Source organism: Hippoglossus hippoglossus, chromosome 4, assembly GCF_009819705.1.
Source record: "Hippoglossus hippoglossus isolate fHipHip1 chromosome 4, fHipHip1.pri, whole genome shotgun sequence".
NCBI classification, from domain to species: Eukaryota; Metazoa; Chordata; class Actinopteri; order Pleuronectiformes; family Pleuronectidae; genus Hippoglossus; species Hippoglossus hippoglossus.
In genome coordinates this window covers 26151617-26175517 of record NC_047154.1, presented here as the reverse complement: position 1 = coordinate 26175517, position 23901 = coordinate 26151617, and the positions used below count along the sequence as shown (strand labels likewise).

The 23901-nt window shown below is 47.6% G+C and overlaps 3 protein-coding genes across 3 annotated transcripts; 1 reads left to right on the top strand and 2 right to left on the bottom strand.

Moving 5' to 3' along the window:
• Nucleotides 1–578: 578 nt before the first annotated feature.
• On the bottom strand, nucleotides 579–2580 carry c4h8orf82 (chromosome 4 C8orf82 homolog). The gene is made up of 3 exons (XM_034582240.1): nucleotides 2289–2580; nucleotides 2166–2214; nucleotides 579–1503 (listed from the first exon to the last, which is right to left on the bottom strand). The coding sequence occupies exons 1-3, from the start codon at nucleotides 2451–2453 to the stop codon at nucleotides 1007–1009; spliced, it is 711 nt and encodes a 236-aa protein (XP_034438131.1). The 5' UTR covers nucleotides 2454–2580; the 3' UTR covers nucleotides 579–1006.
• Nucleotides 2581–3266: 686 nt separating this feature from the next.
• On the top strand, nucleotides 3267–6266 carry si:ch211-191a24.4 (uncharacterized protein LOC100150331 homolog). Its single transcript, XM_034582238.1, is given in 6 exon segments — nucleotides 3267–3539; nucleotides 4357–4441; nucleotides 4983–5101; nucleotides 5507–5976; nucleotides 5978–6152; nucleotides 6190–6266. Coding segments are annotated over 5 exon segments (855 nt in total). The 5' UTR covers nucleotides 3267–3539; nucleotides 4357–4358; the 3' UTR covers nucleotides 6198–6266.
• A 1167-nt stretch (nucleotides 6267–7433) lies between these two features.
• On the bottom strand, nucleotides 7434–23503 carry LOC117759794 (PH domain leucine-rich repeat-containing protein phosphatase 1-like). The gene is given in 20 exon segments (XM_034582202.1): nucleotides 7434–9244; nucleotides 9342–9579; nucleotides 9670–9864; nucleotides 10125–10241; nucleotides 10336–10466; nucleotides 11000–11162; nucleotides 11466–11666; nucleotides 11775–11930; nucleotides 12561–12656; nucleotides 12742–12802; nucleotides 12912–13114; nucleotides 13432–13659; nucleotides 14594–14740; nucleotides 16385–16533; nucleotides 16699–16824; nucleotides 17173–17250; nucleotides 17253–17288; nucleotides 17290–17331; nucleotides 17333–17373; nucleotides 21596–23503. Coding segments are annotated over 20 exon segments (5154 nt in total). The 5' UTR covers nucleotides 23190–23503; the 3' UTR covers nucleotides 7434–8092.
• Nucleotides 23504–23901: the final 398 nt, after the last annotated feature.

Sequence of the window (23901 nt, the reverse complement as noted above, 5' to 3'; positions counted from 1 at the left end):
ACACTAACAAACACTGACACACACCACAGGGCTTAGAGGTGTGTTTCCAAACTGCTGCAGTTTCTTGACAGTTAATAAAAAAGTAAATATGACTTTAAATAACTAAATATTATATTTGATCCTCATTTACTAAACTTTTCTGACAATTAAAACAGAAATGACACTAAGTACCCCGAGTACAGATACATGAAACATGTACTTTGGTACAGTAACAAAGTAAAAGTACTTGTTTCCCACCACTGCCTGTAGTCTACATGTCATTTAATAAAACTATAACAACACTGGCAACAAATGAGAATGAATAAATCCTCCGTACACACACTGCCGGCTCTGAACTTGTTGATATAAGGTTGAGTTACTTCGCTGTAGTTTAAACAACACAAATCCTCGTAATTATTGAGTCATTTCCACGTGAAAAGTGACTTTAAACCTACAAGACGAAAGTTTAAAGCTGCATGAAATTGAAGAAAGGAAAAGACAAGCACCCTACAAGTCCTGTATTTGCATATATGACAGGAAACAGCGTGAAGAGCTGTGGTACAATTCCACCTGTTGTGACATAAAAGAAGAAAACAAGATGCTCAGTTTCTTATTTATTCAACATAGGATTTATCTTCACTTGTATATTTACCTTCATCCTGTTTTCATCCCTGTCAAAGATTACATGAAAACAAGTGAACAACTCTCGGTGGAAGTTTGTGGTTTGAGTGCGTATCAAGGTTTGTTTTCACTTTCTTTAGCATTGTGAGACGAGGAGGATGTTTTTCACCATTTTCCCAGGAGATGATTGATGGATCTTCATGAAAAATCTAGTTCAAAATGTTTCTAACCTTCGATTTAACCAATGAAATCTGCTTCATATTCTGTGAATGGTCAGTGAAGGTCAGGAGGACACGTCAGTCGAAGCTTCTCAGTCACAACCTCCCTGAGACCGTGTGGGACACTCAGGTCCTGATGCTGCATGTGGACGAACAGGAGAATGTTTCTCTAAGTACGTGTTTTCCTTTTATCCCGGTTCTCCCTGCTGCCCGCTGCCCTCCTCTGCCGAGGGGAAGCATCCTGCGAGCTCATTGGTCAGCGTGTGTTTCTGTCCTCCCTGGACAAAGTGTGTGGGCTGTTCTGATTGGCTCTGCTCTGAGGGATACACAAAGAATGGGCTGAGCTCGATGGCCAGAGCCGACCGCACCAGGCCGACGCCGCCCCAGCGCTCGGAGCAGGGGTGATACACCCGTCCGCTGAGGGGGTGCATGTACAGAGCCTCAGGGCGGAACGGGACGGCCAGCTTCTCCTCGCCGCCGCAGTACGACAGCAGCTCCTGGTCTCCCATCAGCCCCTGCTGCCCAGCGGGAGTCTGCATCAGGTGGGTGAAGACCACAGGTCGGTCATCGCAGCGCAGGAAGTTCCTCTCCCTCCCGCACAGCGACAGGAAGGGGAAGTCCTCCTCGTACCGCCCGCTCTGATTGGAACGCAGGCGACTGAAGAAGAAGACCAGGAATTTTGTATCTGATGGAAACAGAGTTTTTAAAAGACGGAGAGATAAAACATCTCACAGTGGAATTAGGACTCAGGTCCATGAAACACTTTCACCGCTGAAATCAGGTAAAATACTTAAACTCCAGGAATTAACCTTTTAAATTCATGAGGATGTGTCAGGTTCAAATCCCAGAATTTCTGTGTTTCTCTGGTGCCTTCACATGGAAACTGAGCCTGAACCCCACATGATGTTTTCTCTGTCTTTACACTGTGTGGTTGTATTTTGCATTAGTTGTTCTATAGGACAGAGAATAAACTGTAAGTAAAGATGGTCGACGTGTTTCCACTTCCTCCCAATGTACAGAAATGAAGCCAAAATATCACAAACACGAACGCTGCCACCTAGTGTCCAACACGTCACCTGCAGCCGATACTGATGTTAGGGACTTAAGAAGATTTTCTATAACAACATTAAGGAATAAACTGTTTCTGAGACATTAAGGAGTAAAAAAAACTCTTATACTGATATGAGGGAGTAAAAATGTCTGATACTGAAATTAATGGGTAGAACATTTCTGATTCTGATATTAGGGAGTACAAATATTCAGATATATAGTAAAGAAATGTGATAAAGAAATTTGTGACTATAAATAAAGAAAATACTTTTATTGTTGAGTGTTTTCATTTTTTACCTTTGAAGCAGGTGACAAAGTTCTTCACTTTAGTGTCATCGAGGAACAGCTGCAGACAAACGGTATCATTAATATCATTAATATTATTATTATTAGTATGTAGTACTGCGTGTACCCGCCCACCTGTCCGTGGTGGTCGATGTAGTAGAAGTACTCTCTGATCCGTGGCTCCGGGCTCTGGCCCTGGATGAACTCCGCGGGGCCTCTGGAGGTCGTGTAGCCGGCGGACAGGCTCCGCAGGCCGGTCACAGCTCTGCAGCCGAGCGCCGCGGTCCGGAGGAGAAACATGATTTTAATTGAACATCGAGAAGCGACAGAAACAAACTGAAGTTTCCTTCATGTTGTTGTTTAACAGCTGATTCCACCCGGAAGTGGTTCACCGGCACATCACCACTTCCTGACTGTCGCCCCCTGCTGGACACTCCGGGACAGGCTGCTGTTTATGTGGCACTATTATAATTTGATTATAATTATAATTATTAACATCTTTAACTGTATCAGAGCCTAATGCAATATAAGTTTAATTAACCTTTTCCTTTAAAAGGTCTAATAATATAAAAGCTACAATATTACAAGGATATTATGAGACTAAAGAAATAATCTAATGAGAAAAAAAAAATCGGAGATTTGAGAGTAAAGTTGTAAAATTACCAGAGTAAAAAACCTTACTATCTAAAACTAAACTAAACTCAAATTACGACTTTATTCTGGTCATATTGTGACTTTATTCTCGTAAACATGAGATTCTTTTCTTTTAACATTACAACTTAGTTCTTGTAAATATCCTATTTTTTTAACTTGTAATATTGGGACTTGATTCTTGTAAATACCAAAGACTGTTTATAAAGTGGTAAATACACAATTTTATATCTGTAATAATAATAATTATTATTATATACTGTAGAAATTATTCCTCTCCTTTTACTTTTAATATTGTGACGTTATTCTCGTAAATATATGATAATTTTCCTGTAATATTACGACTTTTTTCTAATAAAATTACGACTTTATTCTTATATATTTAGACTTTATTCTGGAGAGGTTAGACACACCAACCAGGAAGTGAAGGCGGATCACTGCCTCATCACGTGTGTCTGTGTTTTCACAGTGAAGAAGCTGCAGAGTCACAACTTTCTACGTTTAGATATAAACTCATTAATGTTGTGGAAGAACAACAGGTGATAAAACAACCACAGACTGTATGTGAAGTGTCTGTAGCTCACCTGTCTGTCACCTGTCCGTCACGTGGCCGCTTCACTTCCGCCTGCAGGTGTATGGGCGTGGTCTTCTCCACCTGGACTCTGGTCGCTGAGGATCCTCTGATCGATTAATGGCGGAATAATCGGACTTCACGCTTCGTTCAGTGACTTCACGGTGAGTCGGTTCACGTGTTCACGTGTTCAGTGTCTGTACGAAGTTTCTATTTGGTTAAATCACCTGAAACCGGTTTGTTCGTGTTCAGTTCGGTTGTTCGGGTTGTTGTGGAGATTCTCAGCTGCTCCTCACCTGACTTACAGGAAGTGAAACATATTCATTTTCAAATAGAATAATCTGTCGAGTTGTTTGTTTCCATCGTGAATCTTCATATGTTCATAAACTGATAAACTGATAAACTAATAAACTGTCAGAGGCCTGTACGTGTGTGCGTCCTGACGTCATCGTGTGTGAAACCAGGGGCGATATTATCGATACCAACGATACTTAGTTTAAAACCTGAAAGTGAAAATAGATTATTTCACATTACAGCTACACAATGACACAGAAAGCGTTTGTGTTAACTGGAGAAAAACAAATCTGTTTATCTGAATTATAAACTTAATTATAATCGTTAATTCAGAAAAACTCAATTTTGCTCGTTTCTTTCTGAATTAAATACTTAAATTATCTCTTATCCAGAGAAACAGCAGATTTTTATTCATTTATTTAAGAAAATGTTAAAAGATAATTTTTTATTAAAAAAAGAATTCCTGAATCAAACAAAATAGTCGAGGATCTAACTTTCATGTCTGTTTAGTTCACGACTGACGCTGAGTCTGTCTTCTTAACACAGTTTTTGTTTCAATCAAAATCAACGTTCAAATAAAGTAAATGTCGATAAAAAGCCTTTATGGTTATGTTTGTGTTTGTGGCTTCTCGTTCAGTGACCTGTGACGCTTGTGTCTGGACTGAACGTGTGGTTTCCGGTCAGCAGGAATGAGTCATCAGCCGCGGTCCAACCGGCCGAACCGGGACCGAAACGGGGATCACCGACATCACCGCGACTCCCACGACGACCGGTGAGCTCAGGGACCTGTGGCGTGTTTGTATTTATATGAAATGTAACGTTGACTCCAGGATCTGACTCTACTGATGCTGGAGAAAAACACAGTGGCAGCAAGGGAATTGTAGTCCTGGATACTCTGGACTACAAGTGGATCGAGCCCAGAGACTGTGGCATCTCCAGCTCCTCCCACTTTCCACAAACAAAGCCATAATATCTCAGATAAGAACTTTGCCCTCCACTTAGACCCGAGTCATCGAATAACTAATTAAAATCAAACTTTCCAGAAACATGAACACTTGAAAAAACATCAACTGAAAATGACAGAGACCATCTTGGAGACGATTATATTTGTTTGAGTTATTCTTTATTTTGTTTGTTTGGCAATCAAGACATTTTAACTTTTATTTATCTTTATTTACAATCTTTTCCACACAACAGTAGTTTTTTTTAAATCAGTCAAAAACTAAAGATACAACAAACAAGGAAAAAGTTCCCACTTCTAACTTATATAAATAATATGTGATGATCAGTGATTATTTGTGTTTGTGCCTCAGGGCGTCCTCTCGTACCCCCGTACCTCCCAGGGAAGACGACGCCCCCCCCAAACATGTGCGGGAGGCTCCTCGAGTCGAGCGTCACGCCTCCAAGTGCACAAACATCTGCTCCAGGAGAGGTGAGTCAGGAGCAGCAATGCATTCTGGGTGGAATAAAACCCAAACCTGCTGCGTCAGACTGGTTTCACGGCAGCTCGTTTCCTCCTCCCACTGGAAACTGGAGCAACTGGTTTTCTGCTGCTTACAGAGAGTTTTATGAATCCTGATCAGTTTCACGTAAACAGTTGATCCTGTAGGAACAAGAAGTGAGTGCAGCACAGTGAGAGTTTCTAATGTAGGGGGCGCTCTCGAGGTGGCACGCAATTTATTGGGTCAATTCTCTTCATATTTTGGATAGAAGGTGTAGAAACAATAGGTTTAGTGACAGTTGGTTCCCTCCTCACCTGCTCCTCCCCCTCCTCACATGCTCCTCCCCCTCCTCACCTGTTCCCCCCCCCCCCCTCACCTGTTCCCCCCCCCCCCAGGCATCGTGCTGATCTGCTCCGTGCTGACCAACGCTCTGGTGCTGATCTGTGTGATCGCCGCTCACATGGTGTCGTCAGGAATGTCCTCGGCCACCGCGATCGGCGGCTTCAACATCAACTCCAACTTCAACCTGCAGGGCACCGAGCTGCAGCAGGTTCGAGACCTGGACATGCAGTACAGCCAGATGAGGGCGCCGGGACTCTACGGGGGCATCCCCTTCTGCCTGACCTTCGGCGTGTGCTCGCTGCTGTTTGCCGTCGCCGGCAGCAAACCCCCCCACCTGATGTCGAGGAAGCTCCTGGTCGGAGCCCTGTTGTTTCAGGCGGTGGGCGCGGTGGGGTACGTGGTGGCTGTCGGCCTCTACCTGCACTTCATCATCGGGGTCAACTCCACGGACGTCTGCCAGAGGCGGGAGAGGCTGTACGCACGTAACGGCTACACCTGGATGAGCTGCGACGTGAACGGGGGCGGACGCAGCCGTGGCGCTGTTCGGCCTCATCACCGCCATCCTGTACACGGTCGGCACGGTGCTCACCTTCCAGACCGTCCGAGGAGTGAGGCGCTACCTGCAGGAGCGAAAGCGGCGAGAGGCGGAGAGACCCAGGGGCCCGCTGAGGGCCGAAACCACCTCCGGTGAGGGGGGGGGGGGGGGGGGGGGGGGGGGGGGGGGGGGGGGGGGGGGTAAAGTAGAACAAAACTCCCGACCAATCAGCTCACTGGAAAGATTAATTCTCATTTCTACAGATTCTCATCAGGGACAAAAGTGTTTATAATAATATTTGTATAGGTTTTACACCCAGGTCACAGTGGGTCGCTGTTTGTGTTTCCTCGCTCGTTTCTACCACAGACTGTAAACAAAGATGGACGACGCGTCTCCACTTCCTCCCGCTGCCCAGACATGGAGCCAAAACATCACGGATACAAACGGACGGGATCGTTTGTCAGTCCCAGCTGTCAATCATGACATTTCATGGGGTGCAAATATTATCTAATGGAACTAAAGCTGTTGTTTCTGCACTTTATTACAAATACAAAGAAAATTGGATTAAAATCCTAAACTCGGCTGATGTCGGTGAAGAATATTCAACGTTGGAGAAACGGCGGCAGCCCTCAACTCTGTGTTTCTCTGAGGTCAGGACGCATCGAGAGGTAACGAACAAGGAGCTGAGAAGAATAATATGCCACTGTGAAATTCAGGGTCCAGTATAACAGTATAATTATGTCCAAGATGAAGGACGTGTCCTGTGGGATCAAAAGGACTGACACACTAATGAATGAGGATTATTAGCTGCCTATCATGTTCTTAATGTTTTTTATCTTTGTCAGAAGTTTGTCATATTGCTGTATGTTTTTATAAAGTTTTTATCCACTCCAATTAAACCTCCACTAATGTGACTCTATTCAACTCGACTGTTTGTGATGTCAACCAGTAGGGGGCGTCAGACTCTGGCCCTCCGTGCCCCCCCACAGGCTTCCTGCCAACGCTGCTGCACAATGAACCTCAAGTACACAGCAGTGATGTAACCGCTGTTCACTTACTGACAAAAGAAATGAGTGAGGTAACGACCCGAGTCCTAAATTTACCGTTTCACTTCACGCTCACGAAGCAGCGACTGCGTCACAGGAACAAGGCGACGTCACAGGAGCTCGTTCTTCTGTTTGTGCAGCTCTACTGTTTTAACACCAAAAAGGATGAATACACTTTAGTTCTCTCTGCAGCTGAAACAAGATCAGGCCAATGGAATAAGGTTTAGTTCAGATAACAAGGCAAAGAAGGGTTTAGTGAGGTCACGGTGACCTTGACCTTTGACCACCCAATTCTTTGGGGTTTTTAAGAGGTCATGTCCACAGGAATGGGGCAGACAGACAGACGTACGTACTAAAGACGTCTCCTCCTTCGCTCCACAAGCACACAAAGTCAACATGTTGTGGTTATCTGAAAACTTTAATTTATTACATAGCAAAAGTAGCTCTTTTGTGCGATTTGCCGTCGTAAAGAGACTGAAACTGTTCTGAGAACACGTATCGAGCTGGTATGAAACTGATCAGCATTCACTCACCACTGCAGCACCACTCTGAACTCCGAACACCCCCAACCCCTAAAAACACAAACCTGGAAAACCTTATGGTCTTTTCTCTCAGAGAATATTAGTATAGTGACGAGGTCACTTTAAAGTTTTAAACTCCTAAGAGTTAGTTAAACAGTTTTACTAACTCCGACATCTGAGGCCGTCACGGCCGACACAAAAACATCATGGTCCAAATCTCAAAGTACCATTTAACATAGAATTCATCTCTAATAAAAAGCAAAGTGCTTCTTCAAATTAAAGATATGGTAAGTCATTACATGTGGATTTAATCAACATAAAGTGTTATAAAAAATTGCATTGCATTTCAAGGGGCGTAGAGTTAACAGTCGAAAATAAAGTCAATAACAGAAACCGTAACGAAACACAGTCTCTGGGCCATGATCAGAAAAGTGAGGTTTTTGGAGGGAGAGTCGTCAGCGACAGTCCCGACTCCTCTGTTCTCCGTCATTGATGCTCCGTGATGGGGAAGCAGCGGCTGAGGAGGGCGGAGAGACGTTAGAGTGGTGTGACAAAGTAGTCTGCAGGCTTCTGGAAGTTGTGCGTTTGCTGGTTGTGCGTCTGCATCTGCTGTTGCTGTTGCTGCTGGATGATCTGCCGCACCTCCTCCTCCAGCTCTGGGGGGATGATGAGCTGGTCGTCGGGGTCCGGCTGGGCGGGTGCGTTGAAGTAGCCCCCCTGTTTCCTGACGGGGGCATCACCTGCCTCCTCGATGAGGTCCTGGTTCCTCCCTTGGCAGGCGACTGAGCCGTTAGCTCGAGCCCTTCGGCCCAGAGTCCCGGAGCGAGCCTCTCCGCTGAGGCAGGGGGAGGAGGGAGGAACCGGGGAGGGAGACTTGGAGGAGAGGGGAGACGGTGAAGGCTCGTGAAGCGAGGCGACAGCAGGATGGATATTTGTGCTTGGCTGAGCGTGAGTGTGTATTTGAGTTGCTGGGCAGTCATGGCGGTGCAGACAGTGGACGTCGGCCTCCACCTCCACACGGCTGCCGTTGGAGAAGACGCCGGCGATGGGCTCCTCGTCCTCGCTGTCGAGGCCGTTGTCAGACAGAGCTCCAGAGAACTGCCTCTGGAAGCTCCCTCCTCCGCAGGCGGGTCTCCGCACGCCGGCTCGTCCCGGCAGGTTCAGGTGGGAGGTCAGGGGCTCGGTCTGAGGCGGCGGCTCCTCTGACGACGCTGTGGATCCCACCTCGCTGCTCATCTCGGACGTGCTGAACTCACTGCTCAGCTCGCTCACGGTTCCTGAGGAGGCCGGCGGTATGGCACCGTCACCGCTTGCTGAGTAATGGTGTGTGCTGGTGTGCGCGCCCAGGCCGGGGCTGGGGGGCGGGGGCGGCGGCTCACAGAAGCAGCAGCAGTCTTCGGTGATGCTGAGCTGGACGACGACGGCGCTGAGGCTGTCGGAGCAGCCGTAGCTCTGAGCCAGAGTCACCAGCTTCTTAGCAGCGGCCAGAGCGTCCGGTACATTCCTGACCGCCTCCACCGCCTCGCTGGGAGACAACATGTCCCACAATCCCCGGCTGCCCAGGAGAAAGAACTCATCCTGTGGGGTGAGCGTCACCGTGGAGACGTGCGGTCGGGGGGTCACAGACGGGCACAGGAAGGAGTAACCCATGATTCTGGTGGAGTCGGTTACACCACTGACTTTGTTATCCTGCAGAGGAGAAAGAGGAGGAGAAGAGAGGATATTTACATCTTGAAATGTAATTTACTTGTTCTGTTACATCAAAGACGAGTGAGTCAGCGTTTACCTCTGTGATGACGGCGTTGTGCTGTCGAACCCTCTGATACTCCGCCTCCTCTTTGACGCTGTGTGTGGTGGACAGTTGCATAGCTTTGCCGTCTCGACACAACACGGCCTGACACCTGCCCACGTTAGCGGCCTTCAGGGTGAAGCAGCCGCCGTGCTCGCCGGGAGCCACCGGGTCGTGTCTGATGTGGCATAACGCCGCAGAGCCGCCCATCCTCTGACCTGCCGTGCCCAGCTTCCTGCAGCGGAGAGACACACAAAACGTCATCGCTGTGGAAACGTCCAGGTGTGTTTGTGACTTTGAATCATTCACTTTTACACATATTCACCTTTGCATGGTGAGGAAAGTGTTGGTCATGTAATCGTCCTGCCTCTGGCTCCGGTGAAGCTCCTCTGCCAGCACGTCTCCCATGGTGCACTGCAGCAGGTAAGGCACCTCCACGTTCCTGTCGCCGTCAAAAACTCCGTACAGAGCCTCGCGGATCCCACAGAAGCCGTCGAGAGCCAGAGCAGCGACACACAGCCTGAGAACAGATACACGAGGAGCCAATTCAAAGCAAGAACAAGTTGTTTTTTTTAAATGTCGACACAGGATGCATTTCTAATGTGTAGTGGGAGGTTTGTTGACGTGCGGTGAAGCATCTTTCTGTAATCGTGCATCAGCATCAGTTTGTGTTCAGCGACCTCAGCGAGTGGTTTGGAGGTTACTATCTGAGAGATGAGGCCGGGCACTGACTGAGGTTGAGGAGCGGTTTGATAAAGACAGAAGGAGAGAGAGACTGACTTGTTTTTGGCTCCTGAGGCCTCGGTGTAGCCGTGGCTCCAGACGGCAGGGGCCCTGTGGCTCTCGCTCACACACGTGGCAGAAGGAGACGGGTCGACTCTGAAACATCGGATATTACTGCGGAGAGGAGGGAAGAGGAGAATTGAAAAACGACGGCTCTGTTGGTTTTGTATTTTAAACGCTGCGCTGGGTTTATGTCTGAAGTTCTTACTTGAGGAGCTCCAGGCTTTTGTGGTCCAGGTTGAGGCGAGGGTTTCCCGTGAGGTCGAGCTCCTGAAGCTTCGGAGGAAGCGTCTCCGGCAGAGTCACCTCAGTCAGCTCGTTGCAGCTCAGGTCCACACACTGAGGAGGAAACACAGAGCCAGCGTCAGGGGAGAGATTTTTTTACCCCGTTAAAAACAGCAAGATATAATAAGATGAATAATGTCTCATGACATTTTTATATTATATTTGGACACTGGTGTGTAAGGGGAGGCACAGATGCATTAAATAAAACCTAGACTGAATATTTTAGACAAATGTTGAAAACATGCAGGCGATGAAAAGGAGTTTCGAAAGACTTAAAAAAGATTTGTGCATCGATACTGGATCCGTTATTCTCTCCGCCCTTGTTTCCACACTCACACAGAGATTAGGGAGTTACCGAGAGATTACCAAGGATTTCCTGATCTGGCCCAACCCCATGAAGAACCACGGAGGTGGTGAGAAAGACGGAGAGATACAGAGGGAAAGAAGGAGCAGTGACGTGGATGTTCTTCCCCTTTGCTGATGCACAGCTGATACAGGAGTTTGTGGAGGTGTAAAAACCACGAGAGGTCAAATTATCAATGTGCAGCCTCTAGTATGACTCCAGTACCTGCTTGTGTCCGACTAACCTTGATCTCCGGCAGCTGCAGGACCTCGGGGAAGGCGTTGATGCAGTTGGAGTGGGCTGAGAGCGTGTGCAGGCGCTGACAGCTCAGGATGGTGGTGGGCACGGTCCTCAGTCTGTTGCCGCTCAGGTCAAGCTCCTCCAGCTGCTCCAGTCGGGCCAGTTTACTGCAGGAGGTGGAGGTTCGGTTACAGAGCAGCCACGCCCCGAGAAAACATCGTAGGCTTTTGTGTCACATGCACACACACTCCACTCGTCTCCATCCTCAAGTAATGATGCTTATAATAGTTTCTAAGTATTAATAAACTGTACAATATTATGACTATTACATTTTCTTTGTCAAAAGGGTTTAATAAAAACATCTTCGGAATCACTGACAATTTCTTATCTTTATATATCGGCCAATACACCTGTGTCAGAAATGTTTTACTTCCTAACTCTGGTTCTCATACATGTTCAGTGCTTCATACCTGGCAGTGAAGGTCTGCAGCTGGTTGTAGGCCAGGTGAAGCACCCTGAGGACGCCGTGTCCCGGCAGGAGAGGGACACACTTGTCTGTCAGGCTGTTATTGGTCACATAGAGCTCCTCAAGGCTGCTGTAGCTGTCCTCCGATAGGCTGGCTGCAGGCAGGTTCTCCAGCTTGTTGGCCGACACATTTAGGTTTCGCAAGCTGTAAAGAAATCACAACAGAGAAGAGCAAGTTAGTACTTGAAAAAGAAATGAGGAGGGAGGACAAACAGGGAAAGGAGGACAGTGGATGCTGTGTTGTTGTGTTCACCTCTGTGCTTTCATGAACAGGTTGTGTGGGAGCTCGGTCAGATAGTTGTGCTGGAGGTCGAGGACCTCGAGCTGTGACCTCTCCAGCCTCTCAGCCAGTCGACACACTTGGTTCCAGCCCGACAGCAGCTTCCTCAAGCTCACACTGCACAGCAGCCTACAACACAAACAATACAGCCAGCTCAGAGAGAGAGTGTGTGTGTGTGTGTGTGTGTGTGTGTGTGTGTGTGTGTGTGTGTGTGTGACTATAAATCCGTCAGTGGGAGCAGCTCTGTTTTACCCTGAGGACACGTTACACAAAACATCCTTCGCTCCAGTGACCTCATTTTCCACCTCATGTTGAAGTAATGAACACACATAAGAATCATGAGCACAGTGTTTGACCTTCAGCTGTAATAACTCCAGAGCTTTGTGTGGACTGACTCTGAATATAATGGCTGACGTCATTAAGAAGTGGGCCCAACGAAACATAGGATCACATTTCTGTGTGTTAAATAAAAAGCAACGTGGGAAGCCAGTTCAGTGCAGAGTTCACATTGAATTGATGTATTTCTCTTGGAATTCAAACCAAGAGGTCCCATTTTATTATAACAGCAATTTATTGTCTCTGTGGTAACATTTAGCTCAACCTGCATTTCATTAAGCTTTCTCTACAGCCTTTATAGACATCCTATGTGTTTGTGTGTGTGTGTGTGTGTGTGTGTGTGTGTGTGTGTGTGTGTGTGTGTGTGTGTGTGTGTGTGTGTGTGTGTGTGTGTGTGTGTGTGTGTGTGTGTGTGTTGCTCACCGTATGGGCAGCTCAGTTACAGAGTTGTGGCTGATGTCCAGCACCTCCAGTCGGCTGCTCTCACACACCCAGTCAGGAACACACTCCAGCTTGTTCCTTTAAGATAACAAACACAGTCAGTGGGTTCTGTCCCACGCTGTAAACAGGACAGTGAAGTGCTCGCAGTGAGTCGTCTTCATACCAGGACAAATCCAGAACCGTCAGATTCTCTGGCACAGGTTGAACCTCCAGCTGCTTCAGCTCTGCAAACACAACATGCAGAACTCTTTACAGTGTCAGTGTGTGTGTGAGTTCAGTGTCAGACGTTATCTGTCGGACGCCTCTTCAGCTCATAGTAAGTGTTGGTGTTACCGTTATGTGCAGCGTGCAGGCTCTTGAGGGCGTGGCCACTGACTCTGAGGAGGGACAGAGTGTTTCTGTCGCAGCGGAGGAGCTCCAGCCTACAGAGGGCGCTGACATCCAGCTCCTGTAGACCAGTGTCCCTCAGGTCCAGCTGGACAATGTGGACCAGATGCTCCGAGTCTCCCACCGTCACCTTCTGAAGCTGGTTTAATCTGCGCAAGAGAAATAATGAACAAAATGAAACGGGACAGAAAAAACAATGACTCGTTAACTTCAGCTCGTTGTTTCGGCTGCAAAAGTAAAATGTCTTAAATTGTAAGTGGAAAAAGCAAAAGAAAATTAAGCTCAACAAAATCACGTTACTGTCAGAGAGAACAAGCCTTTTTCAATTCCACAGGAGCAAGAGACCAAGACGTTAAAATCTTGAGCACATTTTTCCTGCAGCCTCGAGGGAAGTGTTACATTTCAGCCAAGCTTTTTTCCAGTATTGCTTCTAAAAACGTCAGCGTCTGACCGAGGATCCTCTTACCTCAGATCTATGTGGTGAGCGGGCAGCCACTGCAGTCCAACCATATCCAGGGCAGAGAGCTGGTTCCCTGCCAGGCACAGTCTCTCCATGCCTCTGAGATTCTCCAGGACGGCCGGGACACAGACGAAGCAGTTGAAGGATAAGCCGAGGTAGGTCAGGCCCTCCAGAGAGCCCAGCTCCATGGGCAGAGAGCTCAGGAGGTTACTGTCCAGGAGGAGCGTCTGCAGGCTGGACACAAACAGACCAGAGGAGTGAGATTCTGAAGACCAACCCCAAGTTGAAATGATATCTTATGTCATGGTTAGAATCTGTGTTATGATGAAGAAGCTTCTCTCCTCGTACAACAGGTCTGAGATTGGATTTGTTTACATTACAAACGAACCAGATGTGTGTTTATTAGACCAAGAGAGATAAAACATAGAGTTTAAACAGAACTCATAATTTACACCTCACTCAATCTTCATTAACTGTCGTCACCGTGCAACAGTTTAATAAATAAAGACGAGTAATCATGGAAAGCAGCTGAACATCAGAACCTTTGTGAAGAGATTCATCTTAGATATGTACAGCTGGAGCCCACAGACTGTGACAGAGAGACGTTCTGTGTTATTGGCGCCTGTAAACACCACAGACTTCATACAAAGATGGACGATGTGTCTCCACTTCCCTCCAAAGCGCAGCAGCGACTGTGCGGAGGAGCCACAGTATCGAGGCTCAGCCGAAACACAACTCAACCGGTCTCAGCTGTCAATTGTGACACCTCAGCACATTTTTATATCAAATAACTTATTAAGACCAAACTTATTAGAAACATTAACACTTGAACATCAGTGTGATAAGAACAAACTAAAACGCAAGCTGCTGATCGGTACGTTAATTGAGCATCTGACCCCGAACACCGGATCATCCGGGGACAGCGTGGGCACGACTCAGATCACCTGGAGACAACTTCTGCAGCGTCAGGACAAAAGTCTGGTTCACAGCCAGTTGTTCATCCAATACAGAGACGGGTTAATCTGCTCTGATGGACCCAACAACAAGCCCTGCCTGACGTCTCTGTCAGCAGAGTACAGGTCACCGAGGACACGGTCGGCTCTGGAGAAAATACCTTCCGAGTTATCATCATCATCTTTAATAACCGCAGCCCCTCCGGCCCACTTACTTGTGCATGGTCCCTACTCCTGCGGGCAGTGACGACAGACGGTTTCCAGACAAGTTGAGCTCGGTGAGCGAGGTGATGTCACACAAGGCCAGAGGAAACTCGGACAGAGAGTTGTTTGACAGACTGAGGCTTCTCAGTTTACAAAACCTAGAGAGAGTTAGAGAGGGAGAGGGACAGGAAGACAAAGAGGGACAATATGAATCTCTCGGTGGTCTTCTTCTGAACTGAGGCTCTAACACAAAGGAGCCTTGTGAATGTTAGTAGTTGCATAACACCTGTCTCATGAACAGGGAGATTTACGAGGGAGGTCTGAGGATACAGAAGCACAACAGCTTCAATACACAAACTATTTAAAGCTACATGTTTACACAGCTAAAAGGTTTTCACCATAACAATGCAGCAGGTAAGTCAGATGGGAGCGTGTGTGTGTGTGTGTGTGTGTGAGTGTGAGCGTGTGCGTGTGCGTGTTCCCTGGCTTTCCTCGCCGAACCTAATCCAGTTCACAGAGGGGTCAGGGTGAAAGGCTAAACCAGCCCCACGTCCTTCCGAGGGAAAGTCACAGGCACAGCGCAGCACAAACACATTCCTCAAGACACTGCAGAGGAAACGTGTGTGTGTATGAAAGCACAATGGAAGTGTAAACACAAATATTTATAAATTATTCCCTTCCATTAAAAAAAAAAACTGTCAGGCTTCTACATATCGTTCATTAAGTGGCAGCAAAGACGCCACAATCAGGAGAACTTTGGATCAGAAGCAGCGAGAAACAATGCAATAGAAAATACAAATGGTTCTGTTAAGTTCTCATGGATGCGTCTCATCTTGAAAGCATCTCAGCCACCACGTCTGTGTGCATGTTGTGTTTGTGTACAACATAATGTAAAACTGTTAGACAGGTTGCTGTCCTGCTTTTTTAAGACTTTCCAGGAGTCAGCATTTGACAAAAGCTTTAAAACGGGCGGACGTACACTTGTCTGATCGTGTAAACAGTCTGAGTTTCTTTCTCTGATCTGTAATATTTCGAGTGGGTACAGAAATGAACGGACCAGCGATTCTTAGACATGTGCACACACAGCTGAATTTAAAAATGCATCTGTAAAACAACCAAATCTCTTCCTCCTCCTCCTCCTCCGTCTGCAAACTGTGCTTCACAGCCAACATCTGGTCAGAAGAGGGACAGACAAACCCCCGTTACTGTGTCGCACGAAGACGTCCATCTGTTTTATAATCTGTCTAATAATAATCATCATCTAGTCTGATTTATTAAATTATTGTTTTTATGATGTATATTTTTCTTATTATTTTATTCCATGATCTTATTCGCCTAAATCCTGAGAGAATGAATTAACCGCTCTAGAAAATGCCTCTTCAGTGTAGAAACAAAGACATTGTCCATTTCGCTGACTGTGTGGAAATCTTTCTTACGATGGAAACTGACTTCTCTTTATAAACTGTGTCGTCAGCGACTAATTTAATGTCTGACGATGAAAACAAGGAAGCGCCCTCCGCCCAGAAGTCAGGTGGCATATGTCAAATCTCTGAACACGACTGTGGATGGTTTTTTAATCATCCGAACCACCGAGTCATCCACACTCACGTCATCTGTAATTTGATCTAATCTGCTTCCTCTTTTGACCATATGTTAGTTCCCCAACGCGGAGAGAACCACGAGGGACGTTCCCACATCCAAAAGAGAGGAGGACAAAGGAGGAAACAGTTGCTTTCATCTGCCGGCTCCTCGTGTTGCTGTGCACACAGGACTGTAGTTTAGTGTTGATGACACAAACTCACCTGGTGAGTGCTGGAACTCCTTTGTGAGGGGACATGAAGTTGTTTTTGAGATTGAGGTGGGTGAGGTCCTGGCTGTAAAACAGCTGAGCAGGCAGCTCCTCCAGGCTGCAGCACGACAGGTCGACTGAGTTCACCCTCTGCGACGCAGTCTGACGCAGCAAAGGGGGGGCAGGTGGACACGGTGAGTTCAACAGAGGCAGGGGTGTGAAACACTGACGTTATCATCATCACACATTAACCTTGAAGTTGTGTCAATAAAAATGCAAAGATTGGAGCAGTACACAAGGACACAGACAGTTAAAGAGCTGCCGTACCTTTGAGGCCGCTCGGTGCCAGCGGAGATGCTCTGTGTAGGAGTCGTAGCTGATGTAGTACGTCTGACTCTGAGGACCAGCGGAGCTGAAAGCCAGACAGTGACTGTGTCTCCTCACCTCCTCCACCTGCAGCACAGGACATGTTTTAGTCTCCTCCATCTTTTCTTTAAACTCTCTTTGTTTGTCAGGTCAACCAATGACAGAGAGAAAGCTTCATTCTCAACGCTGATCGGCTTTTCCTCAACATCATATAGCACTTTTATCTTTTTTTTGTGAAGTATTTTTAACTAGAGCGAGTGAAGAAAACGGCAGAAACAGAGAATGGAACATCAAGCATGTTGTGAAGAATCAGACTTTGTGCTTTTCAACCATCAGAAGTTTCACATTCACAAATCTAAAACACCAGAGGAAAGAAACGAGAATGACAGACAGCTTCTCATCTCGTTAAGACACAAACACGTTTCAATCGAGTACCTTTCCTCCGATGAGCGGGAGGATGTGCATCTTGCCAGTGTGGGCGTGTTTCACAGACGAGACAATGAGGCAGGTTTCCACTCAGCCGTGACCTGACGCTTCGACCAGCGGTTCACCCGGCAGCGCCAGCTTCCCTTTCCGCACGTTGAACACCCCCGAAGAGCTGCACACGCTCAGAGCCGCCCACGCTGCGAGGCTTACCTGCAGAGAGAGAAATACCATGTGATGTAATTGATGTCGAGCTCGAGCCTGGTGATTATTTTAACCGTCATTATCTTGTTGGTTTTATTTTTCGCACAGCACAGATTTATTTTTAGCTGTGTGGATTTTTGTGAATGAACTCGCTCACACCGGGTCTCTCTTTCAGACAGGGAGAGCAGCAGGGTGGTTATGTAAGGGAATTGTGGTTAATAGGCCTGTGGGCTGAGAGAGTGAGCAGTCACTCAGGGCGTGATTTGTTACATCACTGGCACAAAGAGCAGCCACAGTTCACTGACACACACACACACACAAGGAAATGCAGGGGGCTGAGTGAGTCCGTGGCGAATACCCTGCACTGTGCGCTCGACACCAACGCATACACACTGTTGTCTTATAAAACTGTGTGTTCCACTCGGCTCTGTTGATGCCTGCACCAGAGAACAAGAGAGGAACGTGACACATGAAGAGTCTGAGCCAGTGTGAGGCCTGGAATCAGATTAGCTTGTTATGCAATGTCTTCTAACAGCAGCACCTGGATCCTCCTGCTGCTCGTCCTCACACAACAAGTCACCAAGGTCTCAGAGGGACACACAAACTCACTCCGAGTGCAGGGAGCATCGGGCATCAGAGGTTTTTACAACTTACTGAGATCTGTAGAAAGCTGGTGTTGAACCCCAGGGTCAGATCCACTGTCTAGTTTGTTATTCTCTCATTATATAGTTCCAGATCTAAAAACATTTAAGACATTTTCAATTCTTTTGTTAATAAAAAAAAGGGTTTTGAAAGATATGCGGTTCATTTTCCTCTTTAAATGAATGTAAGTAGAAGAAGAAGAAGCAGCTGAACACTGTCTACACCTTCTCAATGGAGAACATCATTACCTCCTCGGCCAGAGAGGTCACGACTTCACCCCTTTTGTTTGTCAGCAGGATAACGCAAACACGACAAAACGGAATTCCACAAAACTTGGTGGAAGGACGTGAAACCCAGAAAAAAAAACCATTACATCTCAGCTCGGATTTGCACAATTTGAGAGGCTGGAAACAGCAACGCTACACAAATAGTCCTTTTTTTAAATAATCAACCGAGCATTTCAGCTTGTGTTTGTGTTGCTTGTGTTTAAATCCAGTCGGAGTGACTGCCGTGGATAATTTCAGGGATTCCTGCTGTTTATTCCAGGATGAAGGATCTGCCCACAAGGAGAGATTCTTTTCTGAGCTGTGAACAAACCTGGAGTACGAACAGAAACAGTGAGGCCGGGACGTTAAGACACAAAAGCAGATGTCAGTAACTGTAAATAAACACAAGTAGAGATATACGATGGACGGAAATGAAAGATAAGAACTCATTGTGGTGACACTAACAAAACCTCCACATAGATGGTGTCAACATGTTGTTTGTGATTTCATACATTTATATTTAACTGTAGAAAAAGACGGGTGACATCATGTGGTTTCTGATTGGATGCATGTGATGTAAACGTCTGATGACCGCTGCAGCAGATCGGTCTCATTCTTTCAAACAACTTTAAAATAACAATAACGTGGATTGTGTATTGTGCGAGCCCGCCCTTCCCTGGGCGAGGCCAAGCGTGTTACACATGCCCTTTCCTTCCGTCCATTTCTCTCAATGCTGAACATCCTGTCTCTCAGCGAGCAGCCGCTAGACACTTCCTGTTCATGCTTCCACAAAACTGTTTGGAGCATCTTGTCCTTGACAAGTCCCCGAAAGTGTCTGAGTGGAGGTGACAATTAGTTAGAATGTAAATCAACAACTGTTTCGATTATCATTTGGAAAACTTTGCGATTTGCTCAAACACTTATTGAGACTCTTGAACTCTAGGAAATCACAAATATCTGAACAAACTCTGCTCCAACTCTCAGAGATAAAGAGTTTTCTAAATGCCACAGAATTTGATTGAATTACATTAAGGTATTTTTATTCATTTCTTGCACTGCACTGTTTTTATTCTCCTGTTTTATTCTGATCTATATAAATTGAAACGCTTTCTAAATATATTGATTTGCCCTTTGAATTGTCTTCTTGTTGCCGGTGCTATATGGATAAAATTGCCTTGTAATGGAAACCCAATAAGGACCATTATTAAGTCAACGCTCTTACTGTCCTCAGGAAGCTTTGGACACGAGTTTATAATACGAGTTTGTCTGGTTTCAACCTTGTGAAGTGGAGCAGTGACCTCTGGCTGCTGCGGCTCCAGGATGAAGAGGCGTCGGCTGCTGCGAGCGTCTGTGAGAGAGATCTGTAACACTGAGGTGGTGAAATCTGAGTTCCACTGAGGTCGCTTTTCTCTCACTGTCAGCACGGTGTCGTGTGTGGTGTGTGTGTGTGTGTGTGTTGTGTGTTGGTGTGTGTGTGTGTGTGTGTGTGTGTGTGTGTGTGTGTGTGTGTTTAAAAGACAGAGAATACTTTCGCTGTGGGACTTTTTGCTTAGTTCTTCTCCCTTGGCTCGACTCCGAGCATCAACACTAATGAGGCTGTGCAGCTGAGGGGACAGAGGACTGCGGGACAAAAACACTGTCCTGTGAATTAATGGCCAGTTTTACTTCCTCTCTTTCAAAATAAAAGTCTGAATAAAGACATAAATCAGTCAACCAGAGGCTGTGAGTTTAACTTTGCTTCACTTTCAAACCGTTACAACTTTCTAGTGGATGAGTTGAGCGAATCTGATTCTTCGAATTTCTTCTGGCAACGTTGTTTTCACTTCCCATCATGTCAGTGGCACTTCCACCTCCCTGTCACACGTACCAGCCACTCAATGGCTGCTTCACGGCTGTAGCTGGAGGAGCTGCTGCTTCCAGTGACATAACCCGACATGCTTTGTTCCCCTGTCACGTTACTGTGGGAGCTGACTGGTGGAAGGGGCGGAGATGAAGGAATTTATCCAGCTCACTGTGAAATCCTTTCTTCAGCGTGTCTGTACTATGTCTTGAGTTTAGCTGAACGAATGTTAGTCAATTCATTGATAAGGAAAAGAAGACAAAACTATAGAGTAGTTAAATTAAAGGGCAATTAAAAGGCGAAAAATGAAATGTTCTGGGTTTGATCAATGGAAGAAACATTTTGGAAAATGTCAACAAAATATATTCATAGGTCTTTTTTGTTTTTAAGACGTTTAAATGAAAAATTGTCACATAATAGATCTTTAAATGAATATCTTTGGGTTGTGGACTAAAAATGTGACAAACAATACCTGAGAAGTACACGGAGAATTGTAAGAATTGATTTAAATTGACCAAAAATGTATTGATCAATCATGAAAATAATTCCTCCCACAGTCCAAAGGCATGCGGATCATAAATCAAATTACCTGTGATACATTGGCAACCTGGGTGTACCCCACTTCTTTCCCAATGTCCAAATACGATATAGTAATAATAATAAGATTGCCTGCCCCCCCGCTGTAACACTCAAAGCGTAAGTGGTGTAGATAATGGATGGATGAAAATAATCACGAGCTGCAGTCCCACTTGAGTATTTCTCTAGGTTAATGGTTTCTTGCTGTAAAAAAATCTAAATAACAAAAGGAGGAAGAAAAAGCCATAGAATATCGTAGAATATGTAATTATAGGTAGAAATGATTTTCTGTGTCTTCCTCCATTATCAGGCCATTATGTGCTGTCTCTTTACACCCCCCCCCCCCCCCCCCCCCCCCCTTTGCTGAGGGTGTAAAAACAAGGTCAAAAACAATATCCAGTTGTGCTAATCCCATAAGAGATCACGGCTGTTTTCACATCCTCTTACGCTGCCTGTCAGAAAAACAGGATCATTATCAACAACAACAAGAGAACGTGAATCCTTTATGCCTCCTGGTGCGTGGTGTGTTCAAAGACCCCACCTGTTACCTCCAGATGTGTCTCCCTACAGGGCTGCACACACAGAGCCGCTGGGGTTTACAGGCAAAACACTGGCCATTGTCCCCGCAGGACAATCGCACGCACTGGTTGAACAGTCCCACTGACCAAACACAAAGACAGCACTCACGGTACACTGAGGATGGATGGACAATGAGCAGAGACGAGGCCCAGCAACAATGGACAGGACACGGGGCAGCCCGCAGCCATGAGGGGCTCTTTGACGGTTACATTTAAAACACTCCCTTTATGAACCAGGATCTTCTGAGTCCTGAACCCACCTGCAGGGCTTCTGTTGTGTCTGGGAATAACAGATGATTGCGTGGAACAACTCGGGAGGAGATACTCACCAAAGTAGAAACGAATGAGGCAGCCAATTTCTGGGTTCATGCCCTCGTCCTGCACCCTGCACGCGTCCTCGTAGCCCAGATTAGACAGGTACTGGTTTAATATCTGCAGAGGCCGCTCCTCGTCCCGCAGCCGCCGCACAGCTCCGCCGTGCAGCTGCACGAAGAGGGCCGGGGTGGGACTGGTGTTGATGGGCTCCGGCCAGGCCCTGCTCCCCCCGGGGTGCTCCGGGTCCGGCTGCACAGAGGCTTGGCTGGTCAGGGGCCTGGACTGGGAGCTGCTGGGGCACTTAGAGGGAGGTTTGATGAGCTGTGGGGTGTCTGTGTTATCCCCTGGTGCAGTTTCACTGTCCTGGTCCGGTCTGGTCCCCGGAGCACCGGAGGGGTCTGCGGCAGAGGCCGGGTCTCCCTGCTGGTCTGCGGCAGAGTCCCCGGGTGAGTGTGTGGGAGAGGAGGCGAGATCCACCTCATCCGAGGAGCTCTCGAAGGGGTCGGGACCCTCCGGGGCGCTGTCACAGTTCGGGCTCAGCACGGAGGAGTCGGTGCCCAGACCCAGGCCGTCGCTGAGGGAGTCCCGGTGCTCGGTGCTCCTGGGGCCCCCCGGGCTGAAGTCCTCACAGGTGCTGCCCTCCATGTCGGAGCCGGAGTAGACCCCATAACAGTCCGCCACACTCAGGCTCAGCTCCAGCCCGACATCCTCCAGATACACCTCGGAGGAAGAGTTACTGGCTGTTTTATCCTCCAGAGGTTTGGAATCAGGGAAATAATGTTTCATGTGCTCGGTCTCATCTCGGAGGATCCGGACCTCCACCGGCTCCTGGAGGTTCTCGCTACTTTCTTTACAGTTGTCATTTAAATCAACCAAAGCAGAGGTTTTGCAGTTAAACCTCAGCACAGCTCCGGCTTTGCTGCCCTCCAGCTTACAGGCCACCTCCTTAGCCGTGGTGTCCGCCGTGCACAGCACCGGGCGCGGGTAGGAGGGCGTGAGCCAGTCGTGGATGTGAACGCAGCCGCGCCGGAGGTCCGACCTCACCCAGGTCTTGTCCGAGGCCTGGAGCTGCTTGGACTGCTTCTGCCGGAGAAACGTCCTCCGGTCCAGGCTGAGGGTGCTCAGCGGCGAGGCGGAGGGCGCGGGACCGGGACCGGGCGCCTCCGCGGTGGACGCCCCGGCCGAGCCGCTGCTGGTCGGCGGCGCTCCCAGCGACAGGTTCCGCTTGTGCCGCTGCCGCCTCCGGCTCAGCAGAGAGTTGACAGAAGTGCTGCTGCCGGCGGACGTCAGGCTGTATATGTTGGCTGTTTTCACCGCGGGCATCGTCATCGTTTTGGCCGCACCGCCGATAGCGTTGGCCACTTGGTTCTGGTAGATCCCGTTCCTGATCGCGATCTGGAGGAGGGAGGTGGCCGCGAGTCCCTTCCCGAAGAGTTTCGCCTCTGCGCCGCCTCCGTCGTCCTCCCCGATGGAGGGTCTCTTCCCGGCGGATAGCGGCGTCAATCCACTGGGCTTCCCGGAGCTGGCGTCGGTGATCCAGTCGACCATCCCCGGCGGCGCTGGCGGGGCGGACGCCGCTCCGGAGCCGCTTTCCTTCACACTTTCCATCCCGTCGTTCGGGCGGCAGCAGCCCGCAGGTGAACGTTAGCCGCCGTTAGCTCCCCGGCTAGTTTCTCCTCCGCGTTAGCCTAGCATGCTAATGTGCTGCGCAGTTCTTCCAGAGGAGTTTCTCCGCTACATCATCCCGTGTCACACCGAGCCCGGTAGCTCTCGCACGGGAGCTGACCGGCGGCTCGACCCGTGGAAAAACGGTTGTTTTCGTATCTAGTCGCTCTCCACGGAGGGGGACGCTGAGAAGGCGCCGCCGCTGCTGAACAACCCGGAGAGAGAGCGACGGTCCGCGGCTACACACGGTGGACAGGGCGGGGTCTCATTGGATATGAATTATGACGCGTTCACGGGTCACGGCAAGGCTCGGAAATATGTCCACCACGGTGTTTTTATTCTCAGAGGAGGCAGAAGTACAAATACTTGAAAGTACACATTGATTCAACCTCTTTACTCAAGTAAAAGTAGAAAAGTGCAGTGTACTCAAAGTATAAAAGTTAAAAGTACATATCTGAGGGCCAAACTCAGGTCACATTAGTTCAATTGAATAACTCTCAGTTTAAATCAAATTAAAAACAAATAAAAAACAATGTACTACAAATATCTCAGAGCTAAAAACAGGAAACTGGATTCGGTTGAGTTTCTCGAAGCTTGACCTGTTTTTAGAACTTGGATATGACCTGGACGACAGAATCTCCACAGACTATTAATC

Coding starts and splice junctions, on each gene's coding strand:
- c4h8orf82 (XM_034582240.1), bottom strand. CDS start 2,453: ATGTTTCTCCTCCGGACCGCGGCGCTCGGCTGCAGAGCTGTGACCGGC. Junction 2,215..2,288: donor ACATCGACCACCACGGACAG/GTGGGCGGGTAC, acceptor GTTTGTCTGCAG/CTGTTCCTCGATGACACTAA. Junction 1,504..2,165: donor CTTTGTCACCTGCTTCAAAG/GTAAAAAATGAA, acceptor TGTTTCCATCAG/ATACAAAATTCCTGGTCTTC.